The 18,529-nt window shown below is 39.1% G+C and overlaps 1 protein-coding gene across 1 annotated transcript in view; it reads right to left on the bottom strand.

Moving 5' to 3' along the window:
* The window catches only part of GNS (glucosamine (N-acetyl)-6-sulfatase), a 96,036-nt gene extending 78,566 nt beyond the window's left edge, over positions 1-17,470 (bottom strand). Inside the window, exon 1 of the mRNA XM_053716859.1 lies at positions 17,163-17,470. Coding sequence (XP_053572834.1) covers positions 17,163-17,312 — 150 coding nt within the window. The 5' untranslated portion in view covers positions 17,313-17,470. The remainder of the gene's footprint in view (positions 1-17,162) is intronic.
* Positions 17,471-18,529: the final 1,059 nt, after the last annotated feature.

Here is an 18,529-nt window from a genome sequence, read left to right as displayed (position 1 = left end):
TGACCCGAGACAGTATAGGTTCAAGCTAAATACACTCATCACAAGACATCCACCAAACTTACCTCTCAACACCATGACACACCTCCTTATATAGTGTCCTGGAATGTGGAAGGTATTACCTCCCAGGCCAAACGTAGCACCATACTACAGCACGGTTGGAGAAGAAAAGTTCCTAGCAGAAGTTAAGAAGGGAAATACAGTTTTCGGAGGAGTGTTAGTAGTTTCCGTTTTGTTTTTAACGGAAAACAAAACCCAAAAGTCCATCCTTGTATTGAAAACCAATATATTGAAGAGTTGTGTGTGTGATACTGGTGAGATCATCTTGTTCAGGCTGTGACTACACTGAGAATTTTCAACTGCTCATTTTGCAAGAACATAAAAGCCCTGCCGTTGACCGGGGGAAACGCGTCAGGAATCAGTTGACAGATTGGAAGTGCCCTTGTTTTGAAGTATCATTGCCCTCACTAAGCCACCAAGCAGGCTCACAGGGTATCCAGAAAACCCTGCTAGACGCTTTGATGCAGCAGTAAGAGGCAGTCCATCTCAGCCTACAGTGAGTGACAGGGTTTTCTAACAATTGAACGCTTCATCTGCAGGCTTTTTATTTATAAAATTTCTATTAAGTGCAACAGCATTTGTGTGTGCAATCTTTTGTATTAAAATCTTTCACTTGAGTCTTGCCTTGTGCGCTTTTTCTTTTTTCTTCTTTTTATGTAACTGCAGCACCTAATGTGTCTTCACACAGACATCGCCCTCCTGCAGGAGGCACACAGAGCACGGGAAATTAAAAAGCAGATGGGTGGGTCAGGTCTTCTATACCCCTACCGAAGGGCGCAAAAGAGGGGTTGCTATACTGATTAAGAAGGGACTGTCAGTCCAAATCAATCCCATCACAATAGACCCAAAAGGCAGATACATCATAGCTAGCTTACACACAGATGACCAAACATACATTATATGTAACGTCTATGGCCCCAACCAACTACGACCACAATTTTGATATTCCTTACAGACCACCCTGGCCTTACATGCTGACAAACCACTATTAATAGGGTGGGACTTCAATCTGGCCCAGGATTTACCGTTAGATCGCAGGGTTGACGCACACACAAAAAAAGACAAGAGAAAATTTATGCTAAAAAAAAACGAAAAAAGGAAACAGCAATTGTGGCTGCTTTGAAAACATCACTAAGCTTCATTGACCTGTGGTGCTCGCGCCACCCAACCAGGAGGGACTTCACGTGCGCTTCCAAAACACACGGGACACTCTCACCCATTGACTATTTCTTGTGCTCTAAACAGTTACACGCACAGATCCCAGATCGCTGCAACTCAGCCCTCGGCCCCACACTCATGCCCAAGGGAACTGGAGATTCCCTACCTACCTATAGCACAACAAAGAGTTAAGAAAACACCTAAAAGCTCAGTGGGAAGAATACCACAACTTCAATGCCCACCATCTTAATAACCCGGCATCTTCTGGGGTGCTTCCAAGGCAGACATGAGGGGACAAATCACTAGTTTTACTGCTCACTATAAACGCTAAACGGAAAAAAGTGGAAACCACAACCACCGAAGAAGTAACAACTGCCTACAACCAATATCTAGCCCACCCCTCCCCCCAAACAGAAGTAAATTCTATGAAAAAAAGAAACTAAGGGATGATGCCCTTCGTCAACAGGATCACCTCTTTCAAACATACAGAAAAGGCCGGTTTTACAGATTCGGAAATAGGACAGGGAGACTGTTGGCCAATATGGTAAAATTAGTCACTCCCAAATCTTTTATTCCCTCTAGTCAAGTACAGGGAGTATTCCATTCAGATAAGAAATCAATCACAGCAGAGTTTTTAAAATTTTACTCCACACTCTACTCTGCACAACTATGCACACTGTCTGACAGTGATCGATTCTGGGATCAGATAAATCCCCAGTTCAGAGAAATTAGAACACCTTAACGCTCCAATTCACGCATCAGAAGTCCTGAAAGCTATTAAAGCAGCCAAACTAGGCAAGGCCCCAGGCCCTGATAAGATACCAATGGAGTAGTACAAACTCTTACAAACAGAGCTTAGCCCATTACTAGCTCAAACATTTACAGCCTACCTAAAGGGTACAGTAACTCCCCTAGCTGACTTTACAGATGCATATATGTGCTTAATCCTGAAGCCAGATAGAGACACAACGATCCCTGCCTCTTATAGGCCTATAGCACTCTTGAACAATGAGTATAAACTCTTCACAGCCATGCTGGCGAACAGATTAGCTGCCATACTAGGAACAGTCATTCATAAAGATCAGACTGGATTCATGAGACATCGCTCCTCAGTCACTAACATACACAAAACCCTGGCGGTCGATGACCACTACTGGCAGGGGAAAAAAATCAAAATAAAACTGAAGCACTCCCAGAAGCATGCCTTCTCTCTATCGACGCAAAAAAGGCGTTCAATAGAGTGGAATGTGGGTCATTTATTGACCACCCTGGGCAAATTTGGCATCACTGGAGACTTCGACAATCTAATACAAACACTATACCGCAATCTACGCACCTCAATAATAGTAAACTGAGAAGTGTCCCAGCCATTCTTCCTCGAAAGGGGCACCAGACAGGGATGCCCATTGTCACCCCTCCTATTCAACCTAGCAATAGGACCCCTTGCCATATACATAAGAAACACGATAGAAGCAACAAAGGTAGGGACTCACTCATTACACCTATCATTATATGCTGACGACCTACTCCTGTATGTAACCAACCCAGACACCAATATACCCAAACTTATCTCCATATTTCAACAGTTTGGAGCAATTTCAGGCACCCCACAGCTATACAAACTATGCTTAAAGTTACAGACGGTTCTTTTAAGTATCTAGGCATTCGCCTACACGTTAACCCACACCTAATCTACAAACTGAATATCCCTTCCGTGATTGCACAGATTCGCTCACTGCTGGTAGGCTGGGCTAGACTACCAATGTCCATATCGGGTCGAGTGAACCCAATCAAAATGATAGCGATGCCCAAACTACTGTATCCTTTGCAATTACTCCCCTTGCTACTAACCAGAACTGATCTGAAGAACATCTATAGTGCTTTTAGCAACTTTGCGTGGAATTCACGGAAACATAGAATTAGTAGAACTAAATTAACCTTACCAACTGACAAAGGAGGATTGAAACTCCTGAATGTCGAATGGTATAATTGGGCAACATTGATAAAAATAGTCTTTGAGTGGATAGGGCGTACCTCAGTTTTCAATGATGAGCAATTTGAGAAGTCCTTAGCTCACCCACTTCATCTAGCCTTCTTACCTCACACTCCCATTCACTCACTCCCTACGCAAATTAAAGATATCATCTAATTCAAAGACCCACTTGGAGCGTTGGCGAAGCTGAGCAAATGGTGGAAGCTCCCTAGCAAAATCATCAGACATCAGAAAAGCCTGCCTTTCTCCCAGGCATGACCACAAGCTCTGTGGGAAGAGAAGGGACTAAGTTCAATCTCACAACTGATAGATCCCCTCACTGATAAACCATTTCTGATATCACACTTCCAGGACAAATTTGACCTCCCTAGACATATCACATGTGCGTAATCAATCCACTCATTACGCCCACAAATTGCGGGACTCAGCTGTAGGACCAATACTCCAATAGACCCCATCTGTTCTCTGACTAAACAAGGATCACACTCCATTTCATACATTTATAGCTTAATTATGGAGAACAAATCCGAGATCCTGCAACTGAGTGCCAAATGGAAGCACAACACAGATCTCGACGTTAGCGGGGACACCGTTTCAAACAGCTTTAAGATGGTGGCGAGTAGCACATGAGCGATGGCCTACAGAGAAATGCACCTTAAATGCATACACCTAAGCTATATTACCCCCCAGTTGAGAGCACGGGTACCAGGCGCACTAGACACATGCTATAAATGCTCCTCACCTAAACCAGATACCACGCATTTGTTCTGGAGCTGTCCCAGGATAGCTCAGTTCTGGGGTAAGATCCAGTATTGGTTGAAAAAGACCTGCGACAAACAATTGGTCCTAACAATCCAGGATGCCTTTTTTCTTAGGGGACATACACAGAACCGCTTCTTGAACACAACCATTCTAATAGCTAGAAAACTGATACTAAAACAATGGATATCTTGTAAGCCACCACACCTAACACAATTCATTAGCCTATTGCACACACAACTGTTGATAGAGCAGGAGGATGTTAAAGGAGACTTAGAGAGAAGAATCAAAGCATTTATCATAAAATGGGAACCCTATTTATTTACTATGCCTGCCAACATCCGTACACAAATACTGTCCCCCTTCGCTGGCTGCACGTACATTATGACAGAGCGACTAAAAGGTAAATGGTCTATATGAAATCGAAGTGACCCCTGACAACATCCACTCCCCCTTCCTTCCATCCACCTTCACTATCCCACATATGTAAAAAGACAAACTACACTTCACGAAGGGTGGACCGGGTGCTTCCTCCTCGAACCTCAGGCTTCTCATCTTCTACAGCTTCAAAAGATACAGCCTACCAGCTGTATCAGACTCGTTGACTCCCCAGGAGACCAGTTAACCGGATTCTTAATACTTTGTTATTTTGACATATGATTTTGATTGTTTAAACTTGATAGGAATGTACTGTGATCCCTTCTCCCCATTTATTTTCCTTCTTAAAATATATATGTGTAGGGAAGCCTACAAGGATGATCACTCGGAGCAACCAGTGGTGAGGCATTTTTTACAACATAACCATCTCATTTTAACACTGCGAGCAATGTTATTCAAAATAATTACACCCTTGAAGGGGGGGGCGATAGAGAAAAAGAAATATTAGGATAAGATGTGAGGCATGTTGCATCTGCAGACTAGAAACATTATCCCTGAATGAACTTACTGTACAGTTAGATTATTCATTGTTTTATTAATTATGATAGGTATGGGTGTCCCTGGGTTAACGATACTGTACAACTAAGAAAGTCTGCTGCCTACTTATCGATAGCCCTATTACTTATGGGCTCAAATAGTATGTCCAGTGTCATAGGTAATAAAAGGGGGATACCATGGATTTTCTCAAATTGACTTCATATGATGTTAAGGTTTAGATTGTGATGTTTATGGGCTTAGGGTGTAGTGTTTTTTTATAAGTAAATGAAACTCAGATTATACCTTCCTGTAGTAAGTTTAGTCTAGAAAGGTTGTTGCCGTAATGGAAAGCAACGTGATACATCTAAACAGTTAGTGAGCACATGTATCCACTTAATATGGTCTGGAGCACCTCTTATGTACCACTTATCCGTAGATATATCCATATAGTATATTACTAATATGGTTTATAAAGCAGTTTTAGCAATGGCCCTTTAAATATCATGGGCTAGATGTGATTGACATGTCTAAACACACACCCTTTAAACAAGTGTATAAAGCCTTGCACTCATAATTTAACAGCATTTTAAAGCTAAGCCTAAGGGAGAGAGCAGAGCCTGAGAAAAACATGCTCATATGCTAAAAGTAATTTGCCGTTTTCATACTTTAATTATGCTCCCAGTAGAAATATGAAACTGTTTCTAAGTAAACAGCAAATAGTTTGCTTGGCAATAATGGTACTATTTTTCTACATACAGAGTGTTATTTACTAGCAATGCTTGGACTACTTAGGCTGGGTTGATGTTTCGGTTTTACCAGCACAGCTTAACTGACACAACATAATAAGTACAACTATATATCATTTTTAAGAGGGTGTTCTGATCAGGTATTGTTAGAGGAATTGTATTAGATCAGATACATGTGACAAGGTTTAATATTGTTACTAATACAGGCTGGTATACTGAACACTGCACCGAACAACGTTTGATACAGGTGTTAGAATAAAGTGATAGTTTGACCTGTGCCCCTAAGCTGAGCATTATAACAGTTTTATAAAAAACAAATTGTAATTAGATATACTGGAAGGCAAAGGTGGATAAGTATAGTTTGCTGTAAAAAGATTGTTGTAATGTTGTCATAAAGTGTACATCTAGTTGAATTATTTTAGTTAATTGAAAGCCTCATTCTCTTTAGAAAGAGTGAGGCTGATTGAGTGTTACTATCAATTGTATGTACATGGTAATAATAAGACATCCAATAATGATTTGGTCTAATAAAGTGTAGTTTATTATAGTGATAACATGACTTAGCAACCCTTGACAAACTGAAACTTCAAATTTGAGTATTGATTTAAGGAGTCACTGGTTGCAGCCATATTTTATGTATGTCTTTAAATGTGGGTACATTGTCTGTAATTTTGGCAACACTATATTTGCTATTATTGTAGAATTTGATGTCTTGAAAAAGGCTTATGGTTAAGCTGAAATGTCGACAAAACTGATGTGTTAACTTTAGTGCTATGGTTTTAAGACCTGTGAGTGCCTTTCAGTGATTTGTTCTTCTATAAGTTAAATAAGGATTGCACCTGGGCAAACTACATATAAGTAAAGGATGCAGTGCTTGGACCACATTGGAAATTATATATATATATATATACACATACACATATATATATACACACATATATATATATATATATATATATATATATATATATATATATATATATATATATATATATATATATATATATATATATGTCAAAATAGAAAATCGATAAAGGGGTCGGAGTTTCCGGTAGGAAGGCGGAGCAACAAGACAGGTGCTCCTACTCGGCGTTCTGGCCAACAGCTGCTATCTCAGCCTTCAATTCATGCCCGTTGTACCTGTTTGGGCTAGGGCTTACAGCTTGACTTATCACCGCAAGCTAAAGGGAAACTTCGTGTTGCAGTACCTGCAGTGGTAAATCCGCATTCTTTTTTTACTGACCCTGAACCTTCGAGGAGATTATTTTCACCTACCCTCCTTGGCTGTGGCATAGCGAGTTGCCGGACTCGCGGCCCCCCGGCGGGGTTTGCGAGTGGTGGAGCGGAAGGTGAGAGGAGGCAAAGTGGGGCTCCGTGAGTGACGGGTGATTCGATCCTGCCTGTAACCAGTCCCAGAGGGATATCCCAGGAGAGCCCGCCCCACTGCAGAGGACGTAGTGCCGGACGTAGAGGTGGGCTCTTTACCGGTGGCGGAGCGCCGCAAGGATATGAGTGTGAGTCCGCAGGGGTGCACTGCTCTGGGTAACGGTTTGGTGAGGCTGCAGTGATATCCGGCTGAGCTGCAGCGGTTGGCTTTCTGTCGGATCAGGTATTTGGCACCGGGGTTCCACAACTCAACTTTCCTGTGGTCTGGTTGCATCGCTCCTCCGGGTAGGAGTGCCCCCGGTCGGTTGTCAGTCTCCTCCAAGCGTAGCCTACATTCCTGGACACACTGTAAGTAATACAGGACTTTGACTTTTTATGCTATTTAGTCCTTTGGTTTCAAGGAGCACAGAGCGGATTCTAACGGACATAGTATTTCCCCCAGCTGTGCTTGTTAAGAACCTTAGAATTGAAGCTACTGAATCAGGAGCGAATGATATAAGGCCCCTAACATTAAAGGGCTCTCTGACTTGTTAAAGGAATCAGCTTGGGGTTCATCTAGACTGGGATTAGTTTTCTAGTCTCTAGTCTCAACTCATCATTCTATACCCTATTTATTCTCCTGGAGGACTTAGCAGGACAATGTTCATCCACTTATATGTGTATTTTTTTGTCTGCATGCTATTATAAGGGGTTGTTTTGGATCTTGTCCCCAAATTCTGATCTTTGCTTGGTTGCTCAAAGTAGAAAAATGCAGGCATTTGTCTAAGGGCTTTTCGCCCAAGTCACTTCACTTTCACAGATTACACAATTAATGTTTTTTTTTCTTTTTCAGGCTTTAATATGTAAAGGCTATATATTATGGGGTTTTTTTTCTTGTGTTAGTCTCCTTTGAATGGTATTATATACACCATATCCACGTTAGAGCACTATTGTTAGTATACACTTATAGGAGTAAGTAGGTAAGGGAGAGAGTAGGGGGGGAAAAAAAGAAGGAAAAAAAAAAGGAAAAAGAGGAAGGAAAGGAATAAGGGAGAGAAAGGAAAAGAAGGGGAAAAAAGAAAGAAAGGAAATAAAAAGGAAAGGAAAGGAAAGAGAGGGAGAAAAAAAAAAAAGGGAAAAAAAAACAAAACAAAAAAAAACCAGAGTTAAACATATTTTGCTGTGGTTGTTTTTTACCTCACGAATTGTGGTTTCACTATTTCTCCCCCATAACGGGGACCAATTTTTTATTCACTCTGCATAGTATTTATTTATGTTATTATTTTGTCTTTTTCACTATTCATGGAAGAATTTATAACGCACGCTAATAATATTTCACCCAAAATGCCTGCTAAACCCAGGGATAAAAAAAATACCAAAGGTGGCGACACGAGTATAGATATATGCTCAGAAGGTGTATCTACAATAATTGATACCCAGGTGCTGATCACTCAACTGACAGCAATTTTCTCTCCCCAGTTTGAGGGTATTAAAAAAGACCTGGGAGGTATTTCTACTGAATTAACTATACTTTCAACTGAAGTCAAACAGTTTTCACAGAGAATTGGGGAAGCAGAAAATAGAATTTCTGCAGTAGAAGATAGGCTGACAGCCCAAGAGGCTACTATTCAGGCCCAGGAAGTTAAACTTAATAGTATGCAGTCGCGCCTGGAGGATCTTGAAGATCGCTCCAGGCGCAACAACATTAGGGTTATAGGTTAACCTGAAACACTAGAATTTGAGGACTTGGTTAAATTTACTTCCTCCACCCTCCCCCTTGCTATCGGGTTTCCATCTCAGCTCCTCCCCCTAGCAATCGAGAGAGCCCATAGAGTGGGTCCCAGAAGGGACTCAGCTGGTGGTCTGGGTAAACCTAGGATGTGTATTTTTAAGTTGTTGAAATTTCAGGATAAGCTTGAGATCCTGAAGTTGGCAAAGAAAGCTGGTTCACTAGAATTCGGGAACAGCAAGATTTTGCTGTTCCAGGACTTCTCGGCGGAAACTTCCGCTCGTAGAAGACTTATGGCACCGTATTGTTCACAGCTGATCTCTAAGGGGATTAAAGCTAGTCTATTCTATCCTGCTAAAATTATAGGGGAAAATAAGGGAGCCAAATTTATTTTTAACGAAGTCCTGGAGGTTAAAGATTTCCTGAGAACCTTAGAGTCTTAAATTTAAGTCCATTGTTAAGTCAGAGTTTCCCTTTTTCTTTTTTTTTTTGTTGTTGTTTTTTTTTTAGGCCAGCCCAGGTCTATATATTTTCCTTAGAAGGTGTGATTGTTTAGGTCTTGGTTTATTTTGTGATTTTATAGGTTTGGTTTATCTTGTGATTTTTATCTGCTGTTTTTATTTCTGCAATGTGTATTACGAATATCTTGATAATGTATGAGAAATATGCATATGTTAAAATGTGTCGTGCAAAAATGGCTAAAACCCCATTGTGTTCTTTCTTTATTTTTTTTTTATTTTTTTTTTTTCCTCCTTTCTCTTCTTCTCGCCTCCTCTCCCCCGTCCCTCCCCCACCCCTCGGATGTTACTGCCAGTTGCGTATCCCCTTTAGGGTTTAGGCGTGTTAATGAGAAGGGAAAATAACAGCAATGGGCTGTAGAATTCTTTCGTGGAATGTGGGGGGGGGATATCCTCTCCCGCTAAGCGCAAATTGGTTATTAAAACATTGGCTGTAGAAAAGCCAGATGTGGTTTTTCTGCAAGAGACTCATTTAGATGCAATAGAAGCGGCGAAGCTTAAAATGAGACAGGTCGGCGAGGTTTTGGCCTCATCTTCTCCAACCAAAAAGCGAGGAGTTGCGGTTCTTTTTCATAAAGATTTGGATTATCAAGTTACGAAAGTAGAGTTTGATTCTTCTGCCCGTTATATGTTGTTACAGGTATCGATAAAATCTGTTAAATATGTATTTTGTAATATTTATGCCCCCAATAAATTTTCAGTAAAATTTTGGGACCGGATCCAAAACATAATTTATCCCTTTATAAAGGAGAATTTAATTATCTGTGGAGACTTTAATGCCACCCTGAGTCCAGAGCTAGATCGTTTTTCAAGAAAGAACGACGCTAAATATAAGTATCACGCCAACTACTTTAAAAAAAATTGTATTAAATTAACATTGACTGATATTTGGCGGTTGCAAAATCCCTTAATCAGAGCTTACACATGCGAATCTAAGTCGTTCAGGACATTCTTGCGGATAGATTTTTTTCTAATCGCGGAAGCACTGACAGTTTTTCAGCTTAAAACGGGAATTGGGGAATTTTTGGTATCAGACCATGCTATAATCTCTTTATCTATTCTTGATACTTATGACGCACGTTCACATACACGGGTTTTTGGGTTCCCTCGTTTCTTATATGCTAACCCTAGTTTTTCTTCATGGATTAAGACTACCTGGCATGAGTATGTTTTGTTTAACTCGAATTTTAGTCACAAGACAGAGGTTTATTGGGAGGCGGCTAAGGCGGTGATTCGAGGTAAAATAATAGCTTACTTGAGCTTGCGTGCAAAAAAAATTAAGGAACAAGGGAGTTCCCTTGTTGCAAGATCCAGAGCCGCCTACAGGGGCTTTCAGTCAGATCCCTCCCCATTAAACTGGGCAGTGTATCTTGAGGCCAGGAAGGAGAGGGAGATCTATATAAAGCAGAAATCGCTGGAGGAAGAAGCAAGATTGAATCTCAAATATAGGAGTTTTCACGGGTGTTCATCGAAACATCTGTCCCGCTTGACTAAGAACAGAAAAAAAAGAAATTTTATCGCTGTTATAAAAAATGGCGAGGACAGGTTTTTTAAGCCGGCAGAGATCTCCCAGGAATTTTTTAAGTATTATCAAGAACTATATTCGGCCGTTGCAGCCGACCACATTAACCAAGAGTCCTTTTGGTCGACCATAAGTATTCCTAAGATTCAAGCAGAAGAATTGGCTGTGCTGAATCAGCCGATATCGCGTGAAGAGATTGGTACAGCTATTGATAATCTTAAGCTTAATAAGGCTGCCGGCCCCGACGGGCTCCCGGCCGAATTTTATAAATTGCTCAAGGAAGAATTGCTGCCCACATTAGAGGCTATCTTCAATAATTATCTTTCTGAAAACGGGATCTCGGAAAATTTTGCTGCGGCCAATATTTCACTCATGGCGAAAAAAAACAAAAATCCAGAGAATATGGCCTCATATAGGCCAATATCAGTGCTCAATACTGATTACAAGCTTCTGGCTGGTATTATTGCTTGTAGACTGAATCACTGCCTGCAGAACTTGATCCATCAGGATCAGACCGGTTTTATGACCGCTAGAAACTCGTCGCGGAATATTCGAAGGGTTATTACGTTTTTGGACTACATGTCGAATTTGGAACCAGAGCCTTGTAATGTTGGAATTCTTGATTCTGCAGTCTTAACCCTAGACGCAGTCAAGGCTTTTGACTCCATTGTCTGGGAGCATTTATTCTCCTCATTACAGAAATTTGGCTTCTCTGGCAACTTTATTCTCTTTATTCATAAAATTTATTGTAAACCAATTTCTTTTCTCCTGGTTAATGGGATTCGCTCTCAGGGGATTGTTCTACATCGAGGTACTAGGCAGGGGTGTCCATTATCTCCCCTTCTGTTTAATGTGGCTCTAGAACCCTTAGCGGTCAGATTTCGCGATGTATTGACAGGAATTTCATTGGGCTCTCACCGTTTAAAAACCCTTCTTTATGCTGACGATATGCTGATTTTTGCAGATAAGCCCTTTCAATCGATTCCAATCATTCTCCAACTCCTCTCTCAGTTTAGTTCTTTTTCCGGCTACTTGGTGAATTTAGAAAAGAGTGAACTCATGTATATGGGCAATAACTCGTCTGGTTTGGAAAATTTTCCTTTTAAGGTTGTCAATACAATTAGTTATTTGGGACTCGAGTTGCATAAAAACCCGAAAGTATGGTATGTTTCGAATTTTGTTCCCCTTTTGAAAAAAATTAAAATAGATCTGCAGTTATGGGCTTCATTTCCGCTGTCAATTTCGGCAAAGGTAGACCTAATAAAAACGATTGTTTTCCCTCGTCTTCTCTATGTGCTACAGAATCTTCCTCTCTTTATTTCCAGTTCAGATATTAGAAAGCTATACAGTGATTTTTCTAAATTTATCTGGAAAGATAAGAGACCTAGGATTGCACTAGCTAAACTCATGCAAAGGACAGACCGTGCCGGGTTGGCGCTGCCTGATGTCAGGTTTTATAATACGGCTGCTCTGATGAAATTTGCCGTGGATTGGGTGGCGGAAACTAATAGGTTAGCAGTTAGTCAAGAGGAAGCCTTTTACATTCGTCCTTTCGCACTTGGTGCGCTGTTACATTGTAATACAAAACAGCTACCATCTAATATTTGTAAATTGGTATCCTTTAAAAATGTTGTGATTGCGTGGCAGAAGTTCTGTACTTGCCTAGGTGTAGATCCCTCAGTGTCTGAATATCTCCCTATTCAGGGAAACCCTAATTTTATCCCGGGTATTTATCAGAAGGTGTTCAAATCCTGGGGGGACAAGGGGCTGTTGTTTGTCAAGCAATTATTGGGGGCCGATAATTTGGTTCAGACTGCTGAGTCTCTGTTTCAAACGTATGATCTTCCCAGGTCTGACTTGTTTGCGTATTTCCAGATTCGCCATTTTATGCGTGAGCAAAATTGGGAGAATAGTATGCTAGCGGAATGGTCTGTCATTAGAATGTTAATTAAGAAATTCAGTATGGGAAGTTCCTCTATCTCCTTAATATATGATATTATGCTTTCTAAACAAACTGATAAGCATCTGCACAGCATAAGTACTTGGTTGCTTCCGGTTATTACCGATATCACTGTGGAGAAGATCATTCAGAGCTGTAATATGGTCCATAAGTGTAGGGTTTCGGTGTCCTGGAAGGAATCGCATTGGAAGCTCCTGAATAACTTTTATTTGCACCCGCTTAAATTACAAAAATTTTCTGATTCTGGATCAAATAATTGTCCCAGGTGCTCAAACTCTAGGGCCGATCTTTTCCATATGTTTTGGTTCTGTCCCAAAATCAACCAGTTATGGCATAAAGTGGTTCATTGGTTTAACACATTATTCGGGGCAAATTTTGTGCTTACACTTCAAGATGTGGTTCTACTTATAACAGAAGCACATAGAAACTCGGCAGCAATGACCTACACGTTGAATACGATTATTCTAGCAGTACGTCATCTTGTTCTGTTAAATTGGAAAGCTAAGAGAGCACCGAGCCTAGAGAGGTCTTGTAAAGAAATCCAAGGCCAAATTGTATTTGAGTCATATCATCTCTCGGAAGCTTCTGAGAAGACAACCAAGGAGTTTTTACAGGGATGGTTACCAATCATTTTGTCATATCCCCTCCAGATTCAAAAGCAGATTCTTGCCCCGGTCCGAACTACGGTCTGCTTTGCTGAATTAGTTGTATCAGGGGTATTCCCGGTATCCTGGATAAACACGGTTGTATAATTCGGTATCTTTCGGTAGTTGTGTTTTGGACGCGTTGGCAGCGGTAAGGTATTATGTTGTTGAAGGGATAGGGAGGGAGGGCGGGGGAGTTAGGGGGGCTCTCTTCCTTTTTTTTTTTTTTTTTTTTTTTTTTTTTGTTTACTATATCTAATCAATCACACGGAAACTTATAATGTAAAGGGTTGTTTTTGTTAGTATTGATACAGATCGAATATGTGTCTGATACATTTCTGTTATGTTAATTTTGTCTAAAGAATTGTATTGTTTTTATTTTGATGAATAAAAGAAAAAAAGAGAATAAAAAAAAAAAAAAAGAAAAGAAAATCGATAAAGAAAATAAAGCAATGTTAGGGATCATACAGTTCCTATAGGCAGAGAAATGTTATGCTTCTTTATTACTTGAACATTTTAGTATATATGTCATGCCAAGCACACACACACACATATATATATATATATATATATATATATATATATATATATATATATATATATATATATATATATATATATATATATATATATATATATATATAAAACCAAACAATATTACACATTTAAAACATATGCACGCAACAGAATATTAAAGGGACACTCAAATCAAAATTAAACTTACATGATCCGAAAGAGCATGCAATTTTAAACAACTTTCCAATTTATTTCCATTAACAAAACGTGCACAGTCTTTTTATATTTACACTTTTTGGGTCACCAGCTCCTACTGAGCATGTGCGAGAATTCACAGAATATACGTATATGCATTTGTGATTGGCTGTAACATGACACAGGAGTGGAAATAGACATAACTTTAAAAAAAATCTACTACTCATTTGAAGTTCAGACTACATGGTATTGCATTGTCTTTATATCATGTGTTTGTTGATTATGCAAATCTCCTGTATTTACTGTTCCTTTAAGAGAATAAGAGAACAAAGACTCGTGCAAATGCACACTATTGAAGGAACATGACACTCAGATGTTGAATCCCTTGAAGGTGATGCAGCAAATTTGTTAAAGCAGTGCTTGACAAATCTGTTTAAAAATTAGGAGCCAGTAAGAAAATTTAGAAACCAGACAGTTGGATATATATATATATATATATATATATATATATATATATATATATATATATATATATATATATATATATATATATATATATATATATATATATATATATATATATATATATATATATATAAAAAATAACCCAAAAAGTTAGGAGCCAGAGGTAAAATTCTAGGAGCCAGTGGCCTCCAGGCTCCTGGGTTTGTCAAGCCCTGTGTTAAAGAACCAGTAAATACAATAGATTTGAATAATTAACAAATGGGTAATAAAAAGACAATGCAATAGCACTTAGGGGACGATTTATCACGGCCCAAATGGAGCCGTATACACCTGTTTCCGCGCAAGCCTTCAGGCTCGCCTGAAACAGGAGTTAAGAAGCAGCGGTCTTAAGACCGCTGCTCCTTAAGTTGTTTGCTACCTCTGAGACGGCGGACAGCAATCCGACCGATCGCATACGATTGGGTTGATTGACACCCCCTGCTAGCGGCCGATTGGCCGTGAATCTGCAGGGGGCAGAATTTCACAAGAAGTTTTTTTTTCTAACATATTTCTAAGTTATGTCTATTTCCACTCCTCTTGCATCATGTGACGGCCACCAGCCAATCACAAATTCATATAATCTGTGAATTTTTGCACATGTTCAGTGGGAGCTGGTGACTCAAAAAGTGTAATTATAAAAAGACTGTACACATTTTGTTAAAGGAAGTAAATTGGAAAGTTGCTTAAAATTACATGCTCTATCTGAATCATGAAAGTTTTATTTTGACTTGAGTGTCCCTTTAAAAACTAGAAAATTTCACCTGTACGTCTATATGTAAAAAAAAGCCACATCCCATTATAAAGGAACTTTAAAGTGAATGTCAATTTTATCTGCCTGGAATAGGTATACTGATTAGTGAACTAGTAACTAGTTAAATCGCTAAGTTTTTATTTAAAAAAAATATATAGTTTATTTAGATTTATATTACCAACATTCAATACATTCACAGCAGGACTCCTCCTACTTGCAACTTCCTGTTTCGGAGCAATGTGACGTATAGATCGGTCCCACCCGCTCTACACGTATGTCTAATGCGCGCACCAGATAAGGCTCTTACTACACGCATCTGATCCTTGAAATATGCGCATGCATTGTATACACTTAAATTACTCTGCGCATGCGTTAACATTTGTCACTCGATCTGCGCAAGCGTTACCCTTTCATATACACAGCGTGGACGCGCATCTCTTCAGAAGGTGGATAATATCGGCTAACGCATGCGCAGAAGAAGCTGATGACGTTGCAAGAAAGTGGCTGGACGCCACGGGAGGGAACAATGGATTGGCAATAGCTCTTGTCAATCATTCAAGGAAAGAGGGACAAACATGACGGGCGGTGGAATCATGAACCAAATTATAATAAAAAAATTGATATTTGTGCATTTCAAAGTTTGAATAAAAAAAAACGATGAATTAAAGTCCCCATGATTTGGAGAGATCAATAATATGGTGTAAAGCACAACCGGTGAGTTTACATTCACTTTAAGCAACCAATCAGGATACTAGACCCAGGGACTTGCAAATGAGCGTAGCGTGCATCTGGCATATGCAGGCACATTCATGTTATTTTCTTCCTCAGATTAAGGAAGTTTACAATGAAATCTCCTGAGATCACAGTAAAGAAAAAAAAAGAAAAAAGAAAAAGGGGGTAACTCATGATCACAAAGCTCTTACAATGGTGAGCTAAAGGAATTTTGAGGTAAAATGTATTTTTCTTTTACATAGAGATGTTAATCTGATATTTTTGTCAGCTTTTTACAGATATGTTGCATCACTTTAAGTAATAAATATAAATCAATACTGACAAATAAACCATACACAAAGGATATTAGATACAATCACATGTATTGCATATAATAGGTAAATATATACACACAAGGACATGCATGGGTTAATATAAACACATTAACATGCACCATAGAAAATAAGTTAAAGGGACATGAAACCCAAAATTTCTTTCATAAGTCAGATACAGAATACAATTTTAAACAACATTCCAATGTACTTCTATTGTTTAATTTGCTTCATTATTCAGATATTCTTTGTTGAAGAAATAACAATGAGCATGGGTAAGCCAATCACACGAGGCATCTATGTGCAGCCACCAATCAGCAGCTACTGAGTCTATATATGCTTTTTAACAAAGGATATCAAGATAATGAAGCTAATTCTATTTTAGAAGTAAATTGGAAAGTTGTTTAAAACTGTACGCTCTCTCTAAATCATGAAAGAAAGAAAAATTGGGTTTCATGTCCTTTTAATAAAAATGAATACTAATAAACCATACACAATAAAATAATTAAAATAAAAGATAACACAAATACAGAGTTAACACAAATACAGACATGCACCACATTAAAGGTATATATATATATATATATATATATATATATATATATATATATATATATATATATATATATACACACGAATAAACATAACATATACAAGTAGTTTGTGTAAACTCAAGCAAATGCACTAAATACAAAGAGTAACTATAATGAAATCTAGGAATACAAACTTAAGTGCATGTGTCAAAATAAAAGTAGGCAGTATATAATAGGTGACATTATTACATTACCATGCCACCAAGGGCGACATCCTGATCATCTGTTAAAATCAGCACAACATTAGGTCTTTTGGATTTCCCCTCAACTTCGAAGAAAGAGGATCCCAGGAATCCCCAGAACAGCACACATATCCAGGAACCACGGGGGGCTAAATACAACATCCTCTCCCGATGACCTGACTGTTTAGGTTTAGAGTCTTTTCAGTTATAACATAACTTGCAAGGGTGCAAAGTGCACAGCAGAAACATGCAGCAGCCCCCAAAGAGGAAGTTATGCAGAGCAGGTCAGCTGTTCGGTTACAGCACAGTCACATGCCTAATGAAAACAGGAAGGGAGGAAAAACAGAACAGGAAAGACCAGTGCAGAGGAGAGCGCAGACTGTGGGAGGAGGATCATAACGCACTAACAGTGCATAGCGGTCTAGTTTATTATTATAGTCGTGGACCCTTGTGACCGTAGTTTCTTTACATAATCTACTGCGCAGTGATCTATTTGCTGCTGTGTACCTGAGCAGCTACTATCACATCTGACCGTACTTTCTTTACATAATCTACCTGCGCAGTGATTTACTGCTGTGTACCTGAGCAGCTACTATCACATCTACTATCCGGACGTGTTTAAAAAGAATACGGGTTAATTTCTGAGAGTGATGTTGTTACACAGGAAAAGAAGGGACATGTTCTTTTATGTATTTTATTTATGATGCAATCCTTATAGATTCTGGTAGACAAAATATTAGATAAACGCTTGGTTAGGCATTTTCTAAAGAGTCTAATAATATGCATACAATGAAACCAGATTGTAGAGATAGGCAGGGCAGGTGGAAAATGAATAAAGGGACACTGAATCAAAATTAAACTTTCATTATTCAGATAGAGCATGCCATTTTAAACAACTTTCTAATTTACTTCCATTAACAAAATGTGCACATTCTTTTCATATTTAAACTTTTTGAGTCGCCAGCTCCTACTGAGCATGTGCAAGAATAAATGTGTATGCATTTGTGAATGGCTGATGGCTGTCACATGGTACGTGTATGCATTTGTGAATGGCCGATGGCTGCCACATGGTACAGGGGGAGTGGAAAAAGACAACTTTTAAAATTGTCAAAAAAAAATCTACTACTCATTTGAAGTTCAGACTAAGTGCTATTGCATTGTCTTGTTATCTTGCATTTGTTGATTATGCAAATCTACTGTGTTGACTGGTCCTATAAGCGCTTTGTTCAAGTATCTCGTATTCTTTGACAAGAATTACCTTTGGGAATAATAAACAAGCATTGCCTCTGAGAACCTACTTAAAGGAATTACACAACAGAAGTACAATGCCCATTGCCTTTAAAAGTTGTTACAGGAGAAAAATACATTGAGACATCAAA

The sequence above is a fragment of the Bombina bombina genome, chromosome 6 (assembly GCF_027579735.1).
Source record: "Bombina bombina isolate aBomBom1 chromosome 6, aBomBom1.pri, whole genome shotgun sequence".
NCBI classification, from domain to species: domain Eukaryota; kingdom Metazoa; phylum Chordata; class Amphibia; order Anura; family Bombinatoridae; genus Bombina; species Bombina bombina.
The sequence above is the reverse complement of the archived record's forward strand: the minus strand, read 5'-3'. Positions and strand labels throughout refer to the sequence as shown.